The 20,018-nt window shown below is 39.4% G+C and overlaps 1 protein-coding gene across 1 annotated transcript; it reads left to right on the top strand.

Moving 5' to 3' along the window:
- The first annotated feature begins 17,871 nt into the window (after positions 1 to 17,871).
- On the top strand, positions 17,872 to 19,085 carry LOC118003126 (olfactory receptor 11G2-like). The gene has a single exon (XM_034993890.1). The coding sequence runs from the start codon at positions 18,153 to 18,155 to the stop codon at positions 19,083 to 19,085; it is 933 nt and encodes a 310-aa protein (XP_034849781.1). The 5' UTR covers positions 17,872 to 18,152.
- The last annotated feature ends 933 nt before the right edge of the window (positions 19,086 to 20,018 follow it).

Raw genomic sequence — 20,018 nt, 5'->3', positions numbered from 1 at the left:
TCCTGACTTCAGCTCAGGTCATGATCTTGGGTTCCTGGGATTGAGCCCCACATCAGGCTCCCTGCTCAGTAGAAATCCTGCTTCTCCCTTTCCTTCTGCCCCTCCTCCCCACTTTTGCTCTCTCTCTCACTCTCTCATTCAAATAAAAAAGATCTTTTTAAAAAAAGGCTATGTGCTTCCAAATATCTTGAAAACCAAGAGAAAAAAAGACATATTTGATAAATACAAAATTCTGATTTTTTTGTAATTTTCTATGTTGAAATAATTTCAGTTTTTCAGAAAAGTTGCAAGAATGATATAGATATGCCCTTTATCCAGATTCCAATTGGTTAAAATTTACAATTGCCTTATTATCCTGTGTCTTTTTATATCTTCCTCTGTGTCATTTTTCTCCACATATTTACCTTTTTTATTATCATTTTTTTTATTTAAAATCAATTAACATATAGTGTATTATTAGTTTCAAGGTAGAGTTTAGTGATTCATCAACTGCATATAACAGCCAGTGCTCATTACATCAAGTGTTCTCCTTAATGCCCATCACTCAATTACCCCATTCCCCTACTCACCTCCCCTCCAGGGACCCTCAATTTGTTTTCCTATAGTTGAGTCTCTTATGGTCTGTCTCCTCTCTGCTTTCATCTTATTTTATTGTCCCTTCTCTTCCCCTATGTTCATCTGTTTTGTTTCTTAAATTCTACATGAGTGAAATCATATATTTGTCTTTCTCTGACTTACTTCACTTAGCCTAATACCCTCTAGTTCCATCCATGTCATTGCAAATGACAAGATTTCATTCTTTTTGATGGCTGGGTAATATTCCACTGTGTGTGTGTGTGTGTGCCATTTCTTTATCCATTCCTCGGTGTTGATGGACATCTAGGCTCTTTCCATACTTTGGCTATTGTGGACATTGCTGCTATAAACATTGGGGGTGCACATACCCCTTTGGATCACTACATTTGTATCTTTGGATAAATACCTAGTAGTGTAATTGCTGGGTTGTAGGGTAGCTCTCTTTTTAACTTTTTGAGGAACCTCCATACTGTTTTCCAGAGTGGCTGCACCAGTTTGCATTCCCACAAACAGTGTAAGAGGGTTTCCCTTTCTCTGCATCCTCACCAACATTTGTTGTTTCCTGACTTGTTAATTTTAGCCTTTCTGACTGGTGTGAGGTGGTATCTCATGTTCTCTGGCACATCACGAAATATGACCGTCACACAACCCCCAGCACTGAGATAACATTTACCATTGGCATCATCAGGTCTGCGCATGATCAAGAAATGTAGCAGACCATTGCACTCCCTTTGCTGATTAACTACCCACAACCCCTTTAAGTACCCCCTGGGTAAAGCAGAAACCTCAGAGTTGGCTTTTGGACAAGAGTCTGCCTTCTCCCCAGGTAGCCAGTGTCCTGAATAAAGTTCAAATTCCTTTCCAATCAAAACTCTTCTCTTGAGTATTGGCAGCTGAACCTTGAGTTCAGTATAACATTTACACCTAAGTGTTTCAGTGTGTATTTTCTAGAAATACGGAATGGTTTCTCACATAACCACAGTATGTGGTTTATATTTATATTGATAAAATACTATTATCTAATTTACAGACCTTATTCTGTAATTTCCCTGATTATCCTGTTGATACCTTTCACAGTAGGAGTTGGGGACAGATTTCTTTTTCTGACCCAGGATCCAATCAAGATTACAAATTGACCACTTTTAAAATCAAATGAGCCTTCAGATGTTAGTAAATTAGTAAGAACTTCAAGGTTCTAAAGTAGATTTCTAAAAACAAAGTCATTCTTTCCATAGAATTCTATGGAAAGGAATTTTTGTCCTCAAAGTTAAACTTTCATATTTGAAAATTAAAGTAACTGTTTTGTAGCACAAATGGAATGGAATGAGAACCATTGATCTTAAATGATAAATGCTTATCAGATTCTACGCAAGATGTTTAAGCATTTTTTTCTCCAGGAAAAGAAATTTTAATTAATTTTAATATTGAGGCACCTAAGTGGTTCAGTCAGTTAAGCACCCAACTCTTGATTCAGCTCAGGTCATGATCTCAGGGTCGTGAGATCCACATTGGGCTCCGAGCTCAGCGGGAAGTCTGTTTCTCTCTCTCTCTCTCCCCCTTCCGCCCCTCCCCCTGCTCATGCTCTCTCTCTCTAAAATAAATAAATAAATCTTTAAGGAAAAAACTAATTTTAGTATTTTTCTAAGCTCATTATAAGCACTAAATTGAGCTGCTGGGCTTGTTACTTCATAATTAACAAAAAGAGAAACAGAATTTTGTTACAGCTGACTGTTGCACCTACTATTACTAACAGTATATTATGACACACAAATATCTTGAACTTTATCCTTAAAAATAGGTTGACTGGAAATGTAGAGGAAAAGGAGAATATTGTGAAATAAAACACCATCAACTCTCCTGAGGATTTAGTTGTCACTGATATTTTTGTTTTCTATCCTCTTTTGTGACAAGTTTCCCATAAGAAATGTATGCTCTTAGAATGAAGCGGGGGAAATCGGAGGGGGAGATGAACCATGAGAGACTATGGACTCTGAGAAACAAACTGAGGGTTCTAGAGGGGAGGGGGGTGGGGGGATGGGTTAGCCTGGTGATGGGTATTAAAGAAGACACATACCGAATGGAGCCCTGGGTGTTATACACAAACAATGAATCATGGAACACTACATCAAAAACTAATGATGTAATGTATGGTGATTAACATAACGTAATAAAAAATAAATAAAGTAATCATTGCTAAAAATACAAATACAAGCCAAGACTGATTGAAATTTGCAACAAGTTTTTCCCATCTAAACATTATAAATGGTGATTAGGTGCCTAAGTGAGCACACAATATCCTATCCAGTCCATGATGTACTTGCTCATAGTATCAATGTATTCTGAGATCGAATTGCAGGTACCAGGAGGGGTAGGAATGGCAAATAAAAAGGAAGAAAAATAAGCACAGCAACACATGGATACTCTTGCATACAATTAACTTGTAAACCTGCTATTCGGATATGTGAATTCATCTCACTCCATAGGAGAGGGTTCTCCTGCTTTTGGAGTCAGTGTGTTCTTCCAAGCTCTTCAGAGGGTAAAATGACTCACTCGACAAATACGCTGCTGGAATTCTGTGTGTGCATAGGTAAGTATGGCTGGAGCAGAGGGAAAAAAAAGAGCAGGAAACTCTGAGAAGCAAGACTTGAAAGATAGGGCAGAACTTGTTGCAGGGGCCTTACTGACGAGGCTACAGACTTTGAGTTTTACACTGTGGGTAGGGGAAAAATCAAAGGTGCTTCACCAGGATGTGAGACGTTTAGGATGAAAGCTCCTTCAAGGAGTATGAGCTGTGCGAAAAGATCTGCTCCTTTGTTGAGGATGAAGAAAACTTGAAGCCCACACTCCACGTGCAGCTTCTCTGCACATTGCTACAGAATGCCCCTGCTATGTGGCCCCCTTGGCCAAGAGTATCCTCAGGCCCGGTAAGTGTCCCACGAGAGGCAGGATTCTTCAGTCAAACGTTGTAACTCAGAACCTTGATCGGAAAGAAGAGGAGGCCATGGTGGTCTTGGGAAGACCGTGATTCCACAGTCCCTTGGCTAAGGTCCCCCAACCGTCTCCTGTTTATGGTAGGGAGAGGGGGACTCTGTCTCCAAAACCCACAACTGACATCGGTGTATCAGAAGGCCAAAAAATTTTTAAACTTCTGTAATACTGACACCTTATCTAGGGTTTTGTTGGGCAGAATTTCCCTTGAGCATGTAATAGATATGCTGAACATGTTGGTGAGGGATTGATCACGATTGATTGCATCTCTAGCTATCTCTAAGAGATTTAGACCCAGTAAAAATATTACTTCCTCCACCGCTGGGGAAAATAAAGACAGAAATGAAGGCACAAGGGTCTCCAGAGAAGATAGGGAGTGAGCAAGGGAATAACTAGCACAGATCTGTCTCCTGGCACTATTCCCCTTCTGGAGAGAGTAAATGAATCCTCAAGGAGCAAAAGACACACTCTGACTTTAATTCCTGGATCCTACAGCACATACATTCACCGATCTGCATTCCAACCTATTTTACACCTTCTCTCCAGCTGGTTACTAAAAAGGCAACTACTTCTACTCTCAGAAAAGCCTCCAAGAAACTGACGGAGAAGTTTCCATTGGAATTCCCTTTCCTGCTTCAGGAAAGAAGGTAATGTAGTGCTTAGAGAGGAAAAAATCATTAAAATATAGCTGGAGAATCTGTATCTCTGAAAAAAGTTTCCTGCTAAATCTGCTACAGTCTTACAAAAAAACATCTGACATTTATTATACGTCAGATATTGACAAAGTGCTTCCACCTTGTCAATTCATTATCTCCTTCAGCAGTCTTTATACCAACCCTTTGGGGAAGACATTATCACCACCTTTTGACATTTGAGGAAACTAAGAGATAAGAAATAACTGGCCCGTAGAATTTCCCACAACAATACAATGTAAGTGCATAAGGCAGAGGGTTATGCTCACAGGGGAATTGTCTGGGCTGTCTGCTTGAAGAATTTAACTAGTGAGGATACCAAAACTTACACTCCACTGTGTTTCTGGGACCAGCTGGATGCATCAAGATTACGGATACTAATTTCACAAGTTAAAAAGTGAAGCTTCTATGTTTTGTTTTGTTAATTCTCTGTCCAAGCAGCCTGAGTGCACAGACCCAGTTGAGGCCCCTGTGTTCATGTTTCCACAACGTTGGTCACACCATCTCTGAGGCCAATTCAGGGGCACCCAACCAACTCGGACTGACAGGTAACACAGCAGCTGCTTTCTATGCTTAGGAGCTAACTGAAAAACAGTGAGTAACAAAACAGCTTAGCAGAAATATCTCTATCTTTAACCACATTTAACTTTATTAGAATTAGTATAAAATATTTTTACACATTTCCTATTTCCCAGGACAGTTTTGTCAGGCTTTTACCTGGAAAACTATTCTGCAAGGGAGCTGTCCTGTATCTTGTATCTTCATATATAATTAATACAATATCCACCAAGGATTTTCATTCCAGAATTAAATATCACTTCTAGATCTGCAAGTCTAACTATCCTGTACAGTCTGGGCCTTCCTAGAATAACAACTAACATCTCAGAGATGAACAGGATTAAGAATTCTGTAGTGCAGTTCCCACTCTACATTTGAGAAACTAAGAGATGTTAAATACTATGCTAGATCCATAAACAAGTTAGTTTTTTTTTAATCAACAGAATTTATGCCTTGTCTTTCTACTTTTCCACTCTGCCACCCATCCTTTAGCAGCTGAAGAGATCACTTAAAAAAAAAAAGAGATCACTTAAAAATAGAATGGCTCTGTTACCAAGAACACTCAATCTCTCATAACCCCCTTTCAAATAAATTCCCTGAAATCTATATCAGAACTCTAGCAACTCAAGGTAATACACAGAAGTTATTAAATAATACATTCCTGCAAATTTTACTCACATTATTTTTTAGGTTCCCATGGTATAAAAATCACTTTCATATAAATAATATCATTTTAAGGCTTAGAACATATTTCTCCTAAAATGTCTTGTATAGATATTTTTAAAAGCTTTTATTATTTTCATTACAATTCATGTATTTTTCCAAAGTTTTTTATGATACATGTATTTCATAATTAAAAAAATATTTTTTCAAAAAAAAGGGAGCAGCTATACAATTTATTAAAGGATAAGAGAAAGGGAGATATGATACTAAAACATACAGAAAAAAAAAAAAAAGCCCTCAAAGATTTACTCAACTATCCACATTTCCAGTAATACGATGGTCAAATAGATGACTGAGTATAAATTGAGATTTGAGGAAAACCAGCAAAATAATCCAAACGAAAAACACACAATCACTACCAAGCAACAGAGTCCTTGAATTGATTAAATCCAGTCATCATGTCTGTAAATTAATATTATAAACTCACAAGCTCCACAAAATTTTTGTTTTAACTTCTGAGACTGGATAACCTGAGTTTATGGGTTATATCAAATCCTACCCTCTGCCACTTGTGAGTAAACAGTGTACCAAGAGACTCCAATATTAGTTCTAACATGTTCTACAAAGAGACAGGCAAATTAGGGCAAAAATTTTTCCCCAACAAAAGAATACTTTTATCCTAAATGAAAAGAGAGTTGTTTTACAAATAAGAGATTTGTAAATAAAACCTGCTTTCAGCTCCCCTTTATGAGAAATAAATATATAATCATTTGGAACTTAACCTGAGCTCTGATACAACCTCTTCAACCTCAGCCACAGCAACTTCTTCCTAGAAACATCACCAAAGGCAAGGGAAGCAAGGGCAAAAATGAACTACTGGGACTTCATCAAGATAAAAAGCTTTTGCACAGCAAAAGAAACAGTCAACAAAACCAAAAGACAACCGACAGAATGGGAGAAGATATTTGCAAATGACATATCAGATAAAGTATCCAAAATCTATAAAGAACTTATCCAACTCAACACCCAAAGAACAAATGATCCAATCAAGAAATGGGCAGAAGACATGAACAGACATTTTTCCAAAGAAGACATCCAAATGGCCAACAGACACATGAAAAAGTGCTCAACATTGCTCGGCATCAGGGAAATCCACATCAAAACCTCAATGAGATACCACCTCACACCAGTCAGAATGGCTAAAATTAACAAGTCAGGAAATGACAGATGTTGGCGGGGATGAGGAGAAAGGGGAACCCTCCTACACTGTTGGTGGCAATGCAAGCTGGTGCAACCACTCTGGAAAACAGTATGGAGGTTTCTCCAAAAGTTGAAAATAGAGCTACCCTACAATCCAGCAATTGCACTACTGGGTATTTACCCCAAAGATACAAATGTAGGGATCCGAAGGGGTACGTGCACCCCGATGTTTATAGCAGCAATGTCCACAATAGCCAAACTATGGAAAGAGCCAAGATGTCCATCAACAGATGAATAGATAAAGAAGATGTGGTGTATATATATACAATGGAATATTATGCAACCATCAAAAGGAATGAGATCTTGCCATTTGCAACGACGTGGATGGAACTGGAGGGTGTTATGCTGAGCGAAATAAGTCAATCAGAGAAAGACATGTATCATATGACCTCACTGATATGAGGAATTCTTAATCTCAGGAAACAAACTGAGAGTTGCTGGAGTGGTGGGGGGTGGGAGGGATGGGGTGGCTGGGGATGGACATTGGGGAGGGTATGTGCTATGGTGAGCGCTGTGAATTGTGCAAGACTGTCAAATCACAAATCTGTACTTCTGAAACAAATAATACATTATATGTTAAAAAAAAAAAAAAAGAAGAAGAAGAAGAAGAAGATAGCAGGAGGGGAAGAATGAAGCAGGGGAAATCGGAGGGGTAGAGAACCATGAGAGACGATGGACTCTGAAAAACAAACTGAGGGTTCTAGAGGGGAGGGGTGTGGGAGGATGGGCTAGCCTGGTGATGGGTATTAAAGAGGGCACGTTCTGCATGGAGCACTGGGTGTTAGACGCAAAAAATGAATCATGGAACACTACATCAAAAACTAATGATGTAATGTATGGTGATTAACATAACAATAAAAAATTTAAAAATTAAAAAATAAAAATAAAAGAATATAACTGCCCAAAAGCACACAACTAATAATAAAGACAGATGAATGTAAATCCAAGTCTTTCTGAGCCAAAGCACATACCTTCAAGCACTGCCATTTGTCATAACTGAGTTATAAACAATATCATATATGGAAAACATTCTTAATGCTCAAAGTTTACAACCAATAAAAATGTTTACTTAAATGTTTATGACTGGAAAATGGCTAAAAAGAATTCTAGGTAAACCGGATATAATATTGAAAACACAGTGTTAATCCTCTGTGTAAAAAAAAAAAGAAAAAGAAAAAATCTAATCCTTAGGAATACTAAATATTAGAAGAAATATACCAATGATAACCTGTCTCACTAGTAAAAGTATACTTGATTTTTTCTTCTTTCCACTTTTTGCTTTTCCTAATTACCTGCATTAAGTACTGAGTAAATTAAGAGGAATTTCAAATTATAATTAAGTATATTATTGTATTAACAATAAAATATAATAAATTTGGCTCAGTGACTCCTAGTTTTAAAGAATTGATATATCTTATATTTGCTCACCTATTATGATACCTCAATAACCATACAGTTCACTTAATTCTTTCTGATAAAAATTGTATTCACAATGTCTGAATATATATTATTCATTAATTTTCTCAGTATTAAATCTAGAGAGTTAATTGATGGCAAAAAATTCCAAGGGGGCAGGAAACCAGGCAGATTAGGAAAATGTCTCTCTACAAATTGAGAGAGAAAAGAAAAAGCTGAGGGTCTTGCTCAGTTTGATCTCTTTGATAGAACAGAGAATATAGTAACTTTCTTTCCTGTGAGAGCTCCTCAGAAAATGGAGATTGCAAAATCATATCCAGGACACACTGAGACAATTTCTGGAGCCCTCCAGGCCTCTCTGCTCAGGATCTTAATATGCCCATCACATGGCTTTCTGGAGAGTTTGGCTGGGAAGGTGTGGTAACACCAGGAAAGACAACCCAGAGTCCTTTTCTGAAAGGATTGAGCCTGCCATGAATTGGGCAGATTATAAAAACTGAGTTTATATCTGCACTGCCCTGCACCCGTGTAGGCAGAATAACGACACTCCAAAGATATCCATGCTCTAATCTCTAAACCTGTGAATATATTACCTTGCATAGCCTAAGGGACTTTGAAAAAATATAAGTGAATTAAGGATCTTGAGAAGGGAAGACTCTGCTAATTTATATGGGCAGCCAATCTAATTGCAAAAATCCTCATAAGTGTAAGAGGAAGGCAGGAGAAAAGAGTCAAAGAAGGAAATATGACAATGGAAGTAGGGATTAGAGTTTGAGTGAGGTTTGAAGATGTCTTTGAAGATGGAAGAGGAAGCCATGAGCCAAATAATGCAGGAGATATCTGGAAGCTAAAAAAAAGGGGGTGGGTGGGGGTGGGCAAAGAAATTGGTTCTCCCTTACAGCCTCCATAAGGAACATTGTCCTGCTGACGTCTTGAATTTAGTCCAGTGGACCTATTTTGGACTCTATCTTCCAGAACTCTAAGGTGATACAGATACATGTTTTCAGCCACTAAATTTGTGGCATTTGTGGTAGCATCAATAAGAAACGGATACAACCAACTGGATAAGAACCTGAAAGATTCGGATTGTAGCACTATTTTGAAGGAACCCAGGTGCTGAGGAGGATGTGAACACATCTTCTGTTTTGACTGTGTAAGTGACTACTTTGGAAAAGAAAGTACAGCATGCTATTATTCAGTTCAGCCAGCAGATGAGAAAATAAACAATTAGCACATTCAACTTTGTAGTAAGCTTCAAAATTTTAACAGTAAGCTTACAAAGTTGAAAGAAGACACATCTAATAAGCCTGTGCATATAAGGTCAACTAATCTTTGGCAATGTGACCAAGAATACCAAATGCGGAAAGGATAGTCTCCTTTGGTGTTGAGAAAACTGGACATCCACATGCAAAAGAATGAAATTGGAACCATATCTTACACCATACACAAAAATCAACTCAAACAGATTAAAGATAAACATAAGACTTAAAACTGTAAAATTTTTAGAAGAAGCCATAAGGGAAAAGCTTTTTAACCACACAGAAAAGTTTCTGGTCTGGGCAATGATTTTTTGGACAGGATACCAAAAGCAAAAAAAGCAAGAAAAGCAAAAAGCAACAAGTGGTACCACATCAAACTGAAAAGCTTCTGCACAGCAAAAGAAACAATACACTAAATGAAAAGGCAACCTACAGAATGGCAAAGTGTTTGCAAACCATATATTTGACAGGTGGTTAAAACCCAAAATACATAAAGAACTTCTACAACTCAAAAGCAAAAAAAACAAAAAATTCAATTTTGACCAAAGTTTATTGGTGAAAACTAAACTGAGTGGCTATGCTAGTTTAGTTTCATAATTATCATAAAGAAAAGCAGAAAACTTGCCCCAAATCTAATCTTGTCCAGCTATTATGACCAATGAAAAGGAGATGACAGAATTAGGTAAAGCAAAAATGTTTTGTTCTTTCTCCTAAAAAGGTGTAGAGTGAGTAATATGGAGAGCTATTTATAGATGAATTTTCGGGGCAAATTATTGATGTTTTTGTTTCATAAACTTTCATAGTTCATCTTTCCAAACAAAGTTAGTAATATTCTTAAAGAAACCATTATAAAGAATAGCACCCATCTGACAATATTTAAATTGTCAAAAAGTTTAATTGGAAAGAAATGTTTAGTGACTGTTTGAAACTTGAAACAAATTTGCTCATCAAAACGTTACAAATGGTGGTAGGGCAGTAATGTACTTGCCCCTATGTCTCTGCTGGTCTCCCCAGAAATAAATCCTGAGACAAGGATTCCAGTACAAGTAGTTCATTTGGGTAATGAAGAGAACATTGGCAGAGAAAAGTGAAACAAGGAAGTATTCCAATAAAAAAGGTACATTGTCAAGCCAGCTACCACTGTGGGTCACTGGAACTAATCCCTCTGGAGAACCCCAGAATAGCCAAGTAGACATCCCAGAGTTAGCCCACTATAGGAGCAAGGGAGCTGGAATACTGATATCCCACTGCCCACAGGTCCATAGTTGAGGGCTTCTAGGGAGTGCAGAGGTCGTTAGCTTCCCAGAACTTCTGGACTGGAAGAATGAAGAACAGGCAGACAAAGCAGGTTTCCCAGTCAGAAAACAAAATCAACAACAAAAAACATTTGGGAAATAAACGTGGATGTTGGCAGGCACACTTGAGTGAAACAAAGGAGGAAATATGGAGGGAATATGGACAGGGAGCCAATGACCTCTGTTACACTACTAATACCACCTCCAAGAAGTCTGTGAGAAAATATCTGGGCTGAGGGGATCAATGAGAGGAGAGGCTAACAAAAAAAAACAAAAGGAATACAAAGAATACAAAGAGGACACGTCATAAATCAGCTCTCTTTATCTGCATGAGTAAATTAATTTCCCCGGGTCCCTCACACCACAGGACTTAATTCTCCCACTGCCAGTCATCAATGTAGTGTTCTTGTCTACTTTTCAGAGGGTGACATTATTCACTCCATGAAAATATACAACCTTCCATTGCATGCCTAAGCAGTTTGATGTGGCCATGACACAAGGACATCTGTAAGGAATGGTGGGGAAAAGAAAAATAACAACAACAGGAATAATAATGTTAGAGCTGAATTGCAGGTGTTCTTGTCAGTTTTGAATCTTGTGTTGTGGACAGAGGGAAACATTAAAGCTGTTCAAACAAGGAAGCAAAATGAACTGATAAGTCTTTAAGATGAACTTCCTTCCACAGTTGGAAACAGAGGGACAGATAATGAGTTGTGCTAAAAGACCTGCACTCCATCAGAGATGAGGAAGGCATAGAGCCCAACTTCCAGATACAGCTGCTGGAGTGGAACTGTGAAATGCCCTGCTCTGGCCTCTCTTGGACCTGGGAAGTGTGCCCTAAGATTCAGCTGCTTGAGGCTCACAGAGCCCAACCATAAACAAGAAAGGAGAAGATCTATAAAGAAACTAGGTGGGAGCCAAGAAGATTAATTCCTGCTGCAACTACACAGCCCTCTGTGCCTGAGAACTCATCACACCTTCCCCCATCTCTCCTTTCTGGAAAATCAGAAGAAGCTCTGTCCCTAAAACCCATGATTCACACTGCTCACTAGAGGCCCAGTGAGTAGCTTCCTGCATACAGCCACAGCACCCTCTGTTACTTTGATAGACTTTCCCTTGGGTAGCTGGCAGGTGCTCTGAGTGGGTTTGGAAGTTGGCTAGATCTCATGTAATCCCTGAGGACGTTGGGGCTGGAAAAGGTAATATTTTCTACTCTACTAGGAAACAAAGGTGGAAGGCATCAGGTTCTCCAGAGAAGGCAGGCCCTGGGGGAAGAAAAGAACTAGCACAGAAGAGTCTCCTTTCACTGTTCTCTTCCTAGAAGTGGAAAGGTGATCCTCACGGAGCAGGGCTCATTCCCTGGGGGCTCTGCTTATAATCCCTCCAACCTGCAGCAAACACCAAGAGATCGCCCCATTTCTACACCTTCTCTCACTGATGGTTATTGTAGAAGATACCCGCTCTCCTCTCCAGGAAGATCAGACACTGTAAGAGAATCTTCAGGTTTGGGGTGCCTGGGTGGCTCAGTTGGTTAAGCAACTGCCTTCGGTTCAGGTCATGATCCCGGAGTCCTGGGATCGAGTCCCACGTCGGGCTCCCTGCTCAGCAGGGAGTCTGCTTCTCCCTCTGACCCTACCCCCTCTTGGGCTCTCTCTCTCACTCTCTCTCTCTCAAATAAATAAATAAAATCTTTAAAAGAAAAAAAATTAAAAAAAAAAGAGAATCTTCAGGTTTGGATTCCCCTTTTGTCCCCTTGAAAGCAATGATGTAACACTTAAAGGAGAAAATAAACATAAAAGAGCTAGGAAAACTACTTCCACCTAAACAAGGCTCCCTTTCACTTTGCTTCAGGTACAAATTCTATGGCTAACAATTCCCAAGCAGTTTTGTGTCAGGACCTAGATAAGGTTCTTCCACATGTTATCTCAGAGTCCCCGACCCCTTGGTGAAAGTGTTACTCTGCCCATTTTGCAGATGAACAAACTGGGAAATGATTTATATAATCGACTTGACAAAGTCCACACAGTTGGTAAAATATGATTCGTAATTCAAACCCTAGGCTCCTTATTCCAAATACTTTGCTTTTCTAATATGCTTTGCTGCCTATCACTTCTCATAAATGAGAACATTTCCTATTTCCAAGGGCTTTGCAGAAATGGGACAGGTGTGATAATCTGTCCAAACCAAACGAAGTAGATGGATGTGCCGTTATGAGAGCAGGCCAGTAGTAGTTCCCTACCATCGTGTCTTCTCGGACCTGCCTTAGGGAGGTGAACTATCAGAGAAACATCTTTCTATCATCTTACAGCTCAGGACCTGGCTGTCCTATATTGGGTCTATCCCAACCTTTCCAAGGTATAATGAAGGTGAGAGTGTAGTTTATTTTGTTTGGCTTTGTCAATTAACTCAGTCTACACATCCTGAACACCTAACACAGCTTTGACAGCACTGTGTCCATACACGCACTACATCTGACCCAGCGCTTTCTAAAACTGAGTCTGGAGAATCTTTCTGCCGTTGACCAAAGCCCCACACCAGGTAAACACTGCCGCTCTCTGTACAGAGAAGCCCACTAACATAAGGTGAGTAACAATGCAGTCTTGTCAGAAATATCTTTTTTTCACCCACTGTCAATTTCATTAGGTCAAGCATGAAATCATGATGGCACACAGAGAATCATTTTTCACACCATTCTTGTTTTCTAGGGCAGCTCTGTCAGACTCTCAGCGTGGGAGAATTGCCCTGAAAGAGAGTTGGCCTGGATCTTTTGGTTTTCACGTATAAGCAACAATCTATCCGAGGGATGTTTTATCTGAGACATAAATGTGACTAAAATATTGCCCCTAGATCTGTAAAGTCTTCATAGCATGTGTACTTTTGCTGTACTTGGAATGGGGGTAAGCATTTCATAATAAAAAGTGCTTAAAAATCATATGCTGCTACTCCCTTTTCATATAAAGAAATCAAAGCTTATAAAGATTAAAAAACAAAACAAAACTAAAACCTCCACTAGAGCCACTAAGCAATTCTGTTCTGACACTGAATCTAGAATTTCCATCCCACTCTCTCCTACTTCAACATCCAGAGCTGTGGGACCACAACTATCTTTAGCAGTCAGACAGGAAACCTCTGGGTTTGGGGTGGAACATGTCCTACTATCCAGAACATTCCATCTCAAGTTACTTCCTTTGAACAGAATTCCTCTCAAGTCTGGGCCAAAGCTCTGGTAGTCTCAGGTCATTTGGAGCCTTTCTTCTACATCTCATTTCCTAAAATTTAATCTCACAGGATTTTTTAAGTTCAAATGAAGTAATTGGTAAATATTTATCTATCTATCATCTATCTATTCTAACAATGTAGATAATCATTTCTTTGACAAATATTTACAAAATACTATTTTCTTCAGACTGTGCTAGGCACTGGGGATAAAGAGTGAACTTGAAGGACAAAAACAAAGAGCCTGAGTCAGGAAAGTACTTGACTGCTTCCAGAAACTAGAAGAAGGCCAATGTTATATTTCTGAACTATCCTGTGAATGTGTGTGTGTGTGTGTGTGCAGAGACAGAGAAAAAGGATCCTGATAACTTTATGAATTCATTTTTGTAATTTAGCAGAAAGCTGTCCAAACAGGTCTGCTCAGCAGAACAGGCTGACCCCTCTTTTCTTAAAAGTCATTATTGTTGGACTAAGTTGCCATCATTCCAGTCAAATGGATGGTCCTTGCCTTCCTGTTTATAAATACGAAGAGCAGGAGTCGGTAAAATATAACCAATGGAACAAATCTGGCCTGAGGTCTGTTTTCATATGGCCAGTGAACTAAGAATTTTTACATTTTTTTTTAAAGATTTTATTTATTTATTTGAGAGAGAGAATGAGATAGAGCATGAGAGGAGGGAGGGTCAGAGGGAGAAGCAGACTCCCTGCTGATCAGGGAGCCTGATGCGGGACTCGATCCCGGGACTCCAGGATCATGACCTGAGCCGAAGGCAGTCGCTTAACCAACTGAGCCACCCAGGCGCCCGAATTTTTACATTTTTAACTTAAATTTTAAAATCAATATAAAAATAACATCTGTGACACATGAAAGTTACATGAAATTCAAATTTCAGTGGACATAAATAACATTTTATTGGAGCACAGCCAAGTGCATTCATTTAAGTATTGTCTACAGCTGCTTTCACACAGCAGCGAAGGTGAGTAGTTGTGACAGAGACTACATGGCCTGCAAGCCAAAAAAATCTTTTTAAGATTTTTATTTATTGGGGCGCCTGGGTGGCTCAGTCGTTAAGCGTCTGCCTTGGGCTCAGGTCATGATCCCAGGGTCCTGGGATCGAGTCCCGCATCGGGCTCCCTGCTTGGCCAGGAGCCTGCTTCTCCCTCTCCCACTCCCCCTGCTTGTGTTCTCTCTCTCTCTGTCAAATAAATAAATAAAATCTTTAAAAAAAAAAAAAGATTTTTATTTATTTATTTGAGAGAGAGGGAGAGCACAGAGGGAGAGTGAGAGGAAGAAGCAGACTCCCCACTGAGTGGAGAGCCTGACGTGGGGCTGGATCCCAGGACCCTGGGATCATGCCCTGAGCCGACGGCAGAAGGTTAACTGACTGAGCCACCCAGGTGCCCCTGCAAGCCAAGATTTTTAAGACAAAATTTGCTGACCTTTGGTGTAAAGCATTATAGAAATGGCTCTGTCTCTACTGAAATGCTGGCTAGTGTAGGTATAATCCAAATATGTACACCTTCCAGTGAGAGCAGCACAGAGAAGGGCACACTCTGCAACCCCTCTGCTTGTTGAACCTTTTTTTATATTTGAAGTCCTTGTGTGCACACTTCCTTTGCACAACAGTGTATGTTGGGGGGGGGGGACATCTGTGTATGAGGGACAAAGAAAGTATGTATATGTGTGTGTGTGATTAACAGAATATGAGATGAAGTTGGAGATGTTAAGCAGGGTCAAATCAAAGACCCTGGTTTGGAGATTTTATTTACTCTAAGTGCTTTGGGAAGTTAACTGAAGTCTGCGTGCAGGAAAAAGGACTGATCTGATTTTCCTTTTCTAAATAGTCACTCTGGCTGTGGCATGCTTAGCAGGTTGTAGAGGGGAAGGGTGGAAGCAGGAAGCAGTCCGGACAACATCACAGTGGTCCAGCAGAGAAAAGATGACAGCCTGAACTACAGAGAAGTAGGTGGACCGGAGACTTATTTCGGAGACAAATGAACAGAAATTGACCATGAATGAGATGGGAGGGTAAAAGAAAGGGAAGAAATACCACACTGAAGTAAGTTCTACCAGCGGGGGAAAAAAAGGAGTTCTTAGACATTTAATCCAAGGGCCCATTATTAGATTGTTGAGCAGATGCTTACTCCTAAAATGAAATTTCACAAATACCAGCAAAACAACCCTAGTCAAAAATACTAATCATTATTAGTAACCTTTGGGGTTCTTTTTAAAGATTATTTATTTATTTATTTGAGAGAGAGTGAGAGAGCGCACAAGAGGCAGGAGGGTCAGAGGGAGAAGCAGACTCCCCGCTGAGCAGGGAGCCCGATGCGGGACTCGATCCTGCGACCCCGCCGTAATGACCTGAGCTGAAGGCAGTCGCCTAATAAACTGAGCCACCCAGGCGCCCAGTAACCCTTGTTTTTAATTGATCCTAATTAAGTTACCTTCCTCTGAATTGGTACTAGACTTACAGACTTAATCTTTTTTTAGAATCCGTCAAGGATTTTACACATAGAGAATGCTTCCTGTGTGTCCCTGTTTTTAATCTTTAGCAATCAGCGGGCTCCCGTGACTCCAACATAACTTTGAAAACACACTGCAGGATGTGCTGCAAAGAAAGGCTAAGTGCTTAACGTCCTTAATCATGAGTGAAGCTGGTCCAGAGTGACTTTAAAAAAATATTACACTCTTCTGTTGTCTGCTTCCAACTCCCTTTTTAAAAGGTAAATGTGTGGTCTCAGAAATTTGTTAGGTCCCTACACAAATGAGTTTAAAAGCAGAAAAGGAAAAGACTTCTAGGAAACGGAAGTTCATAGTGCAGGTACCAGAAGAATCTAGATCACTTTCCCCCACCAAGAGCAGAGTTCATTAAACCCTATTCCAATTTATAGATGTTAAATAGAGTCAGACAGATCCGTGGAGATGTTATCAGCCCCAAGAATCCCCCATGCCATCAGAATCAGGGGATCCTGAGTTTAAAATGACCCAGAAAGGGTTTTAAAAGAATATTTATTCTGTTGTAACTCCTCCAGTCTCATCCCCTCTCAGCCCCCTTTACACAACTGTATTCTTCCTCCAGTGAAACTCTCTAAGCCCCCACAACTAATACTAGAGAAGGAGTATCATCTGGTTGCTGTCACCTTTTGCTCTTGGTCCTACAGTTTTCTCAGAACTTGACTACTCACAGCAAGAAATTATTAGACTCCCTGGGTCCCTATGCCAAATTTCAAAAAGCAAAATATAGACTTAACATCAAAGGAGGGGGGGACACAGATTTTCTGTTGCTTATTTATACATTTACTTACAGAGGGTTCTAATTGATTCCAAGGCCTGAGTGCGTAAATGATTAACAAAGGTATTCTAACTCATTTAGAACAAAAGAAAAGCATTGTATGTAATATTCAACCTTTAAAAGCCACTCTGCCTTGAGATCATCCTAAGCAGTTACTGAGGGATGGGGCAAAGTTTTAGCTTTGCATCCCCTACAAATCCACCACTATTTAGAATTCCATGTTATTAATAATATCCATAGTTTATATTATTGGAATAGAATTATATCCATAACTGTAAACTGGGCAAATTCATATTTCTTTTTCAGGTAAGCACAGACCTGTTTCTACATGGCTCATTAACAATTCTCTCGCCCTGGTCAACTGTGGATGGCTACAATTGCTGTTTTAACACAACAGAAACTAAGGTTAATTCCCTCCAGTTGGCTTGACTGTTTCACACATAAAATTGGTGTGTAGTATTGTTAAATTAAGTTAATCACTTGGTTTTAAATAAGGCCAGTTTCAAAAATCATGTAAAAGAATTTTAAAAAGTTCCAAGTTTGTGTTATGTAATAAATAGTTTGATGCAGTTTTTGCCACAACTGCAATGATGTCTTCTGAAAATAGAAAAAATTCCATTTTTGTGAGGGTAGGTAGGGAGGTAGATAGAAACTCCATTAAATATAAGGTCTAATATAATCTTAAAACACCTCTACAACACTCTCCTTCAAGACCTTATCAATTCTAACCAAAGTTATCTTGAGTTCACAGTGAAAAAGTCAATTAGAATAAAAAGCAACCCAGGTCAATATTTCAGTTTCAAAGAAAAAAGTAACTATTAACATATAGGTCTTTATTTTCTTTTCCAAGATGGTTTAAATATAATCTGGGTCCCCATCTGTCTTTACACTGTCATTCAATAATTTGATGGTCTTTTTACAGCTCCCAGACCCATGAAAATCTCCAACACCCTCAACACCTCCAGCACCATCACTGGCTTCATCCTCCTGGGCTTCCCTTGCCCCAGGGAAGGGCAGATCCTCCTCTTTCTGCTCTTCTCTGTTGTCTACCTCCTGACCCTCATGGGCAACGGGTCTATCATCTGTGCTGTGTACTGGGATCAGAGACTCCACACTCCCATGTACATCTTCCTCGCCAACTTCTCCTTCCTAGAGATCTGGTATGTCACCTCCACTGTCCCCAACATGTTGGCCAACTTCCTCTCTGACACCAAGGTCATCTCCTTCTCTGGGTGCTTTCTCCAGTTCTACTTTTTCTTCTCCTTGGGTTCTACGGAATGCTTTTTCTTGGCTATTATGGCATTTGATCGGTACCTTGCCATCTGCCGGCCTCTACATTATCCAACCACTATGACAGGACATCTCTGCACCAATCTTGTGGTCAGTTGTTGGGTACTTGGTTTCTTCTGGTACTTGATTCCCATCATCGTCATTTCCCAAATGTCCTTCTGTGGATCCAGGGTCATTGACCACTTCCTGTGTGATCCAGGTCCTCTTCTAGCACTCACTTGCAAAAAAACTGTGGTAGAGCTTGTCTTCTCCACTTTAAGTCTTCTGCCCCTTGTCATTCTCTTTCTCTTCTTCATGGGATCCTATACTTTGATCTTAAGAGCAGTATTGAAAGTCCCTTCAGCAGCTGGGAAAAGAAAAGCCTTCTCCACCTGTGGGTCTCATCTGGCTGTGGTTTCACTGTTCTATGGCTCAGTGCTGATCATGTATGGGAACCTAACATCTGAGCATAAAGCTGAAACACAGAAGATTGTGACTCTTTTTTATTCTGTCGTGACTCCACTCCTTAATCCTGTGATATATAGTCTTAGGAACAAAGATATGAAAAATGCCTTGCATAAACTTCTGGGAATATAAAACGTGTTAATCAAAAAGGCTCTTGGGAAATTAAAGCCCAATATTATATTTAACTTATTTGCAAAAATTGTATTTAACTTATTTTCAGGTTAAAAAAAACTAGTTTTTTTTAATTTGAGCATAGTCGACACACAATATTACACTAGTTTCAGGTATAAAACTCAGCAATTTGACAAGCTTATACATTATGCTATGTTCACCACAAATATAGCTACCATCTGTCTCATTACATCGTTAGTACATTATCATTGATTGTATTCCTTATGCTCTGGCTTTTTATTCATGTGACTTACTCACTGCAATAATTGGAGGCCTGTATCTCCCTCTCTTCTTCACCCATTTTGTCCAACCCCCACTCTGCTCCTCACTGGCAACCATTAGTTTGTTCTCTATATTTATAGGTCTGGTTCTGCTTTTTGTTTATTCATTTTTGAAATACCATTTATGAGTGCAATCATATGGCATTTTCTCTTTCTCTGACATATTTCACTTAGCAAAATACCCTCTAGGTCCATCCGTGTTTTCTCAAATGGCAAGATCTCACCCTTTCCTGTGGCTGTGTAATATTCCATTATGTATATTTTCCTTATCCATTTGTCTGTTGTTGGTCACTTGGGTTGCTTGCATATCTTAGCTGTTGTAAATAATGCTGCAATAAACATAGGGATGTGTATATCTTTTTGAGTTAGTGTTTTTGTTTCCCCTGGTTAAATATCCAGTAGTGGAATTACTGGATCATATGGTATTTCTATTTTTAATTTTTTGAGGAACCTCCATACTATTTTCCACAGTAGGTGCACCAGTTTGCATTCCTGCCAATAGTGCACAAGGGTTCCTTTTTCTTCACATCCTTGCCAACACTTGTTTCTTGTGTTTTTGATTTTAGCTATTCTGGCAGATGTGAGGTGATAGCTCATTGTGGTTTTGACTTGC

Source organism: Mirounga leonina, unplaced genomic scaffold, assembly GCF_011800145.1.
Source record: "Mirounga leonina isolate KUSES-001 unplaced genomic scaffold, KU_Mleo_1.0 Mir_91, whole genome shotgun sequence".
Lineage (NCBI taxonomy): Eukaryota > Metazoa > Chordata > Mammalia > Carnivora > Phocidae > Mirounga > Mirounga leonina.
This window is presented reverse-complemented; position numbering and strand designations above follow the sequence as displayed.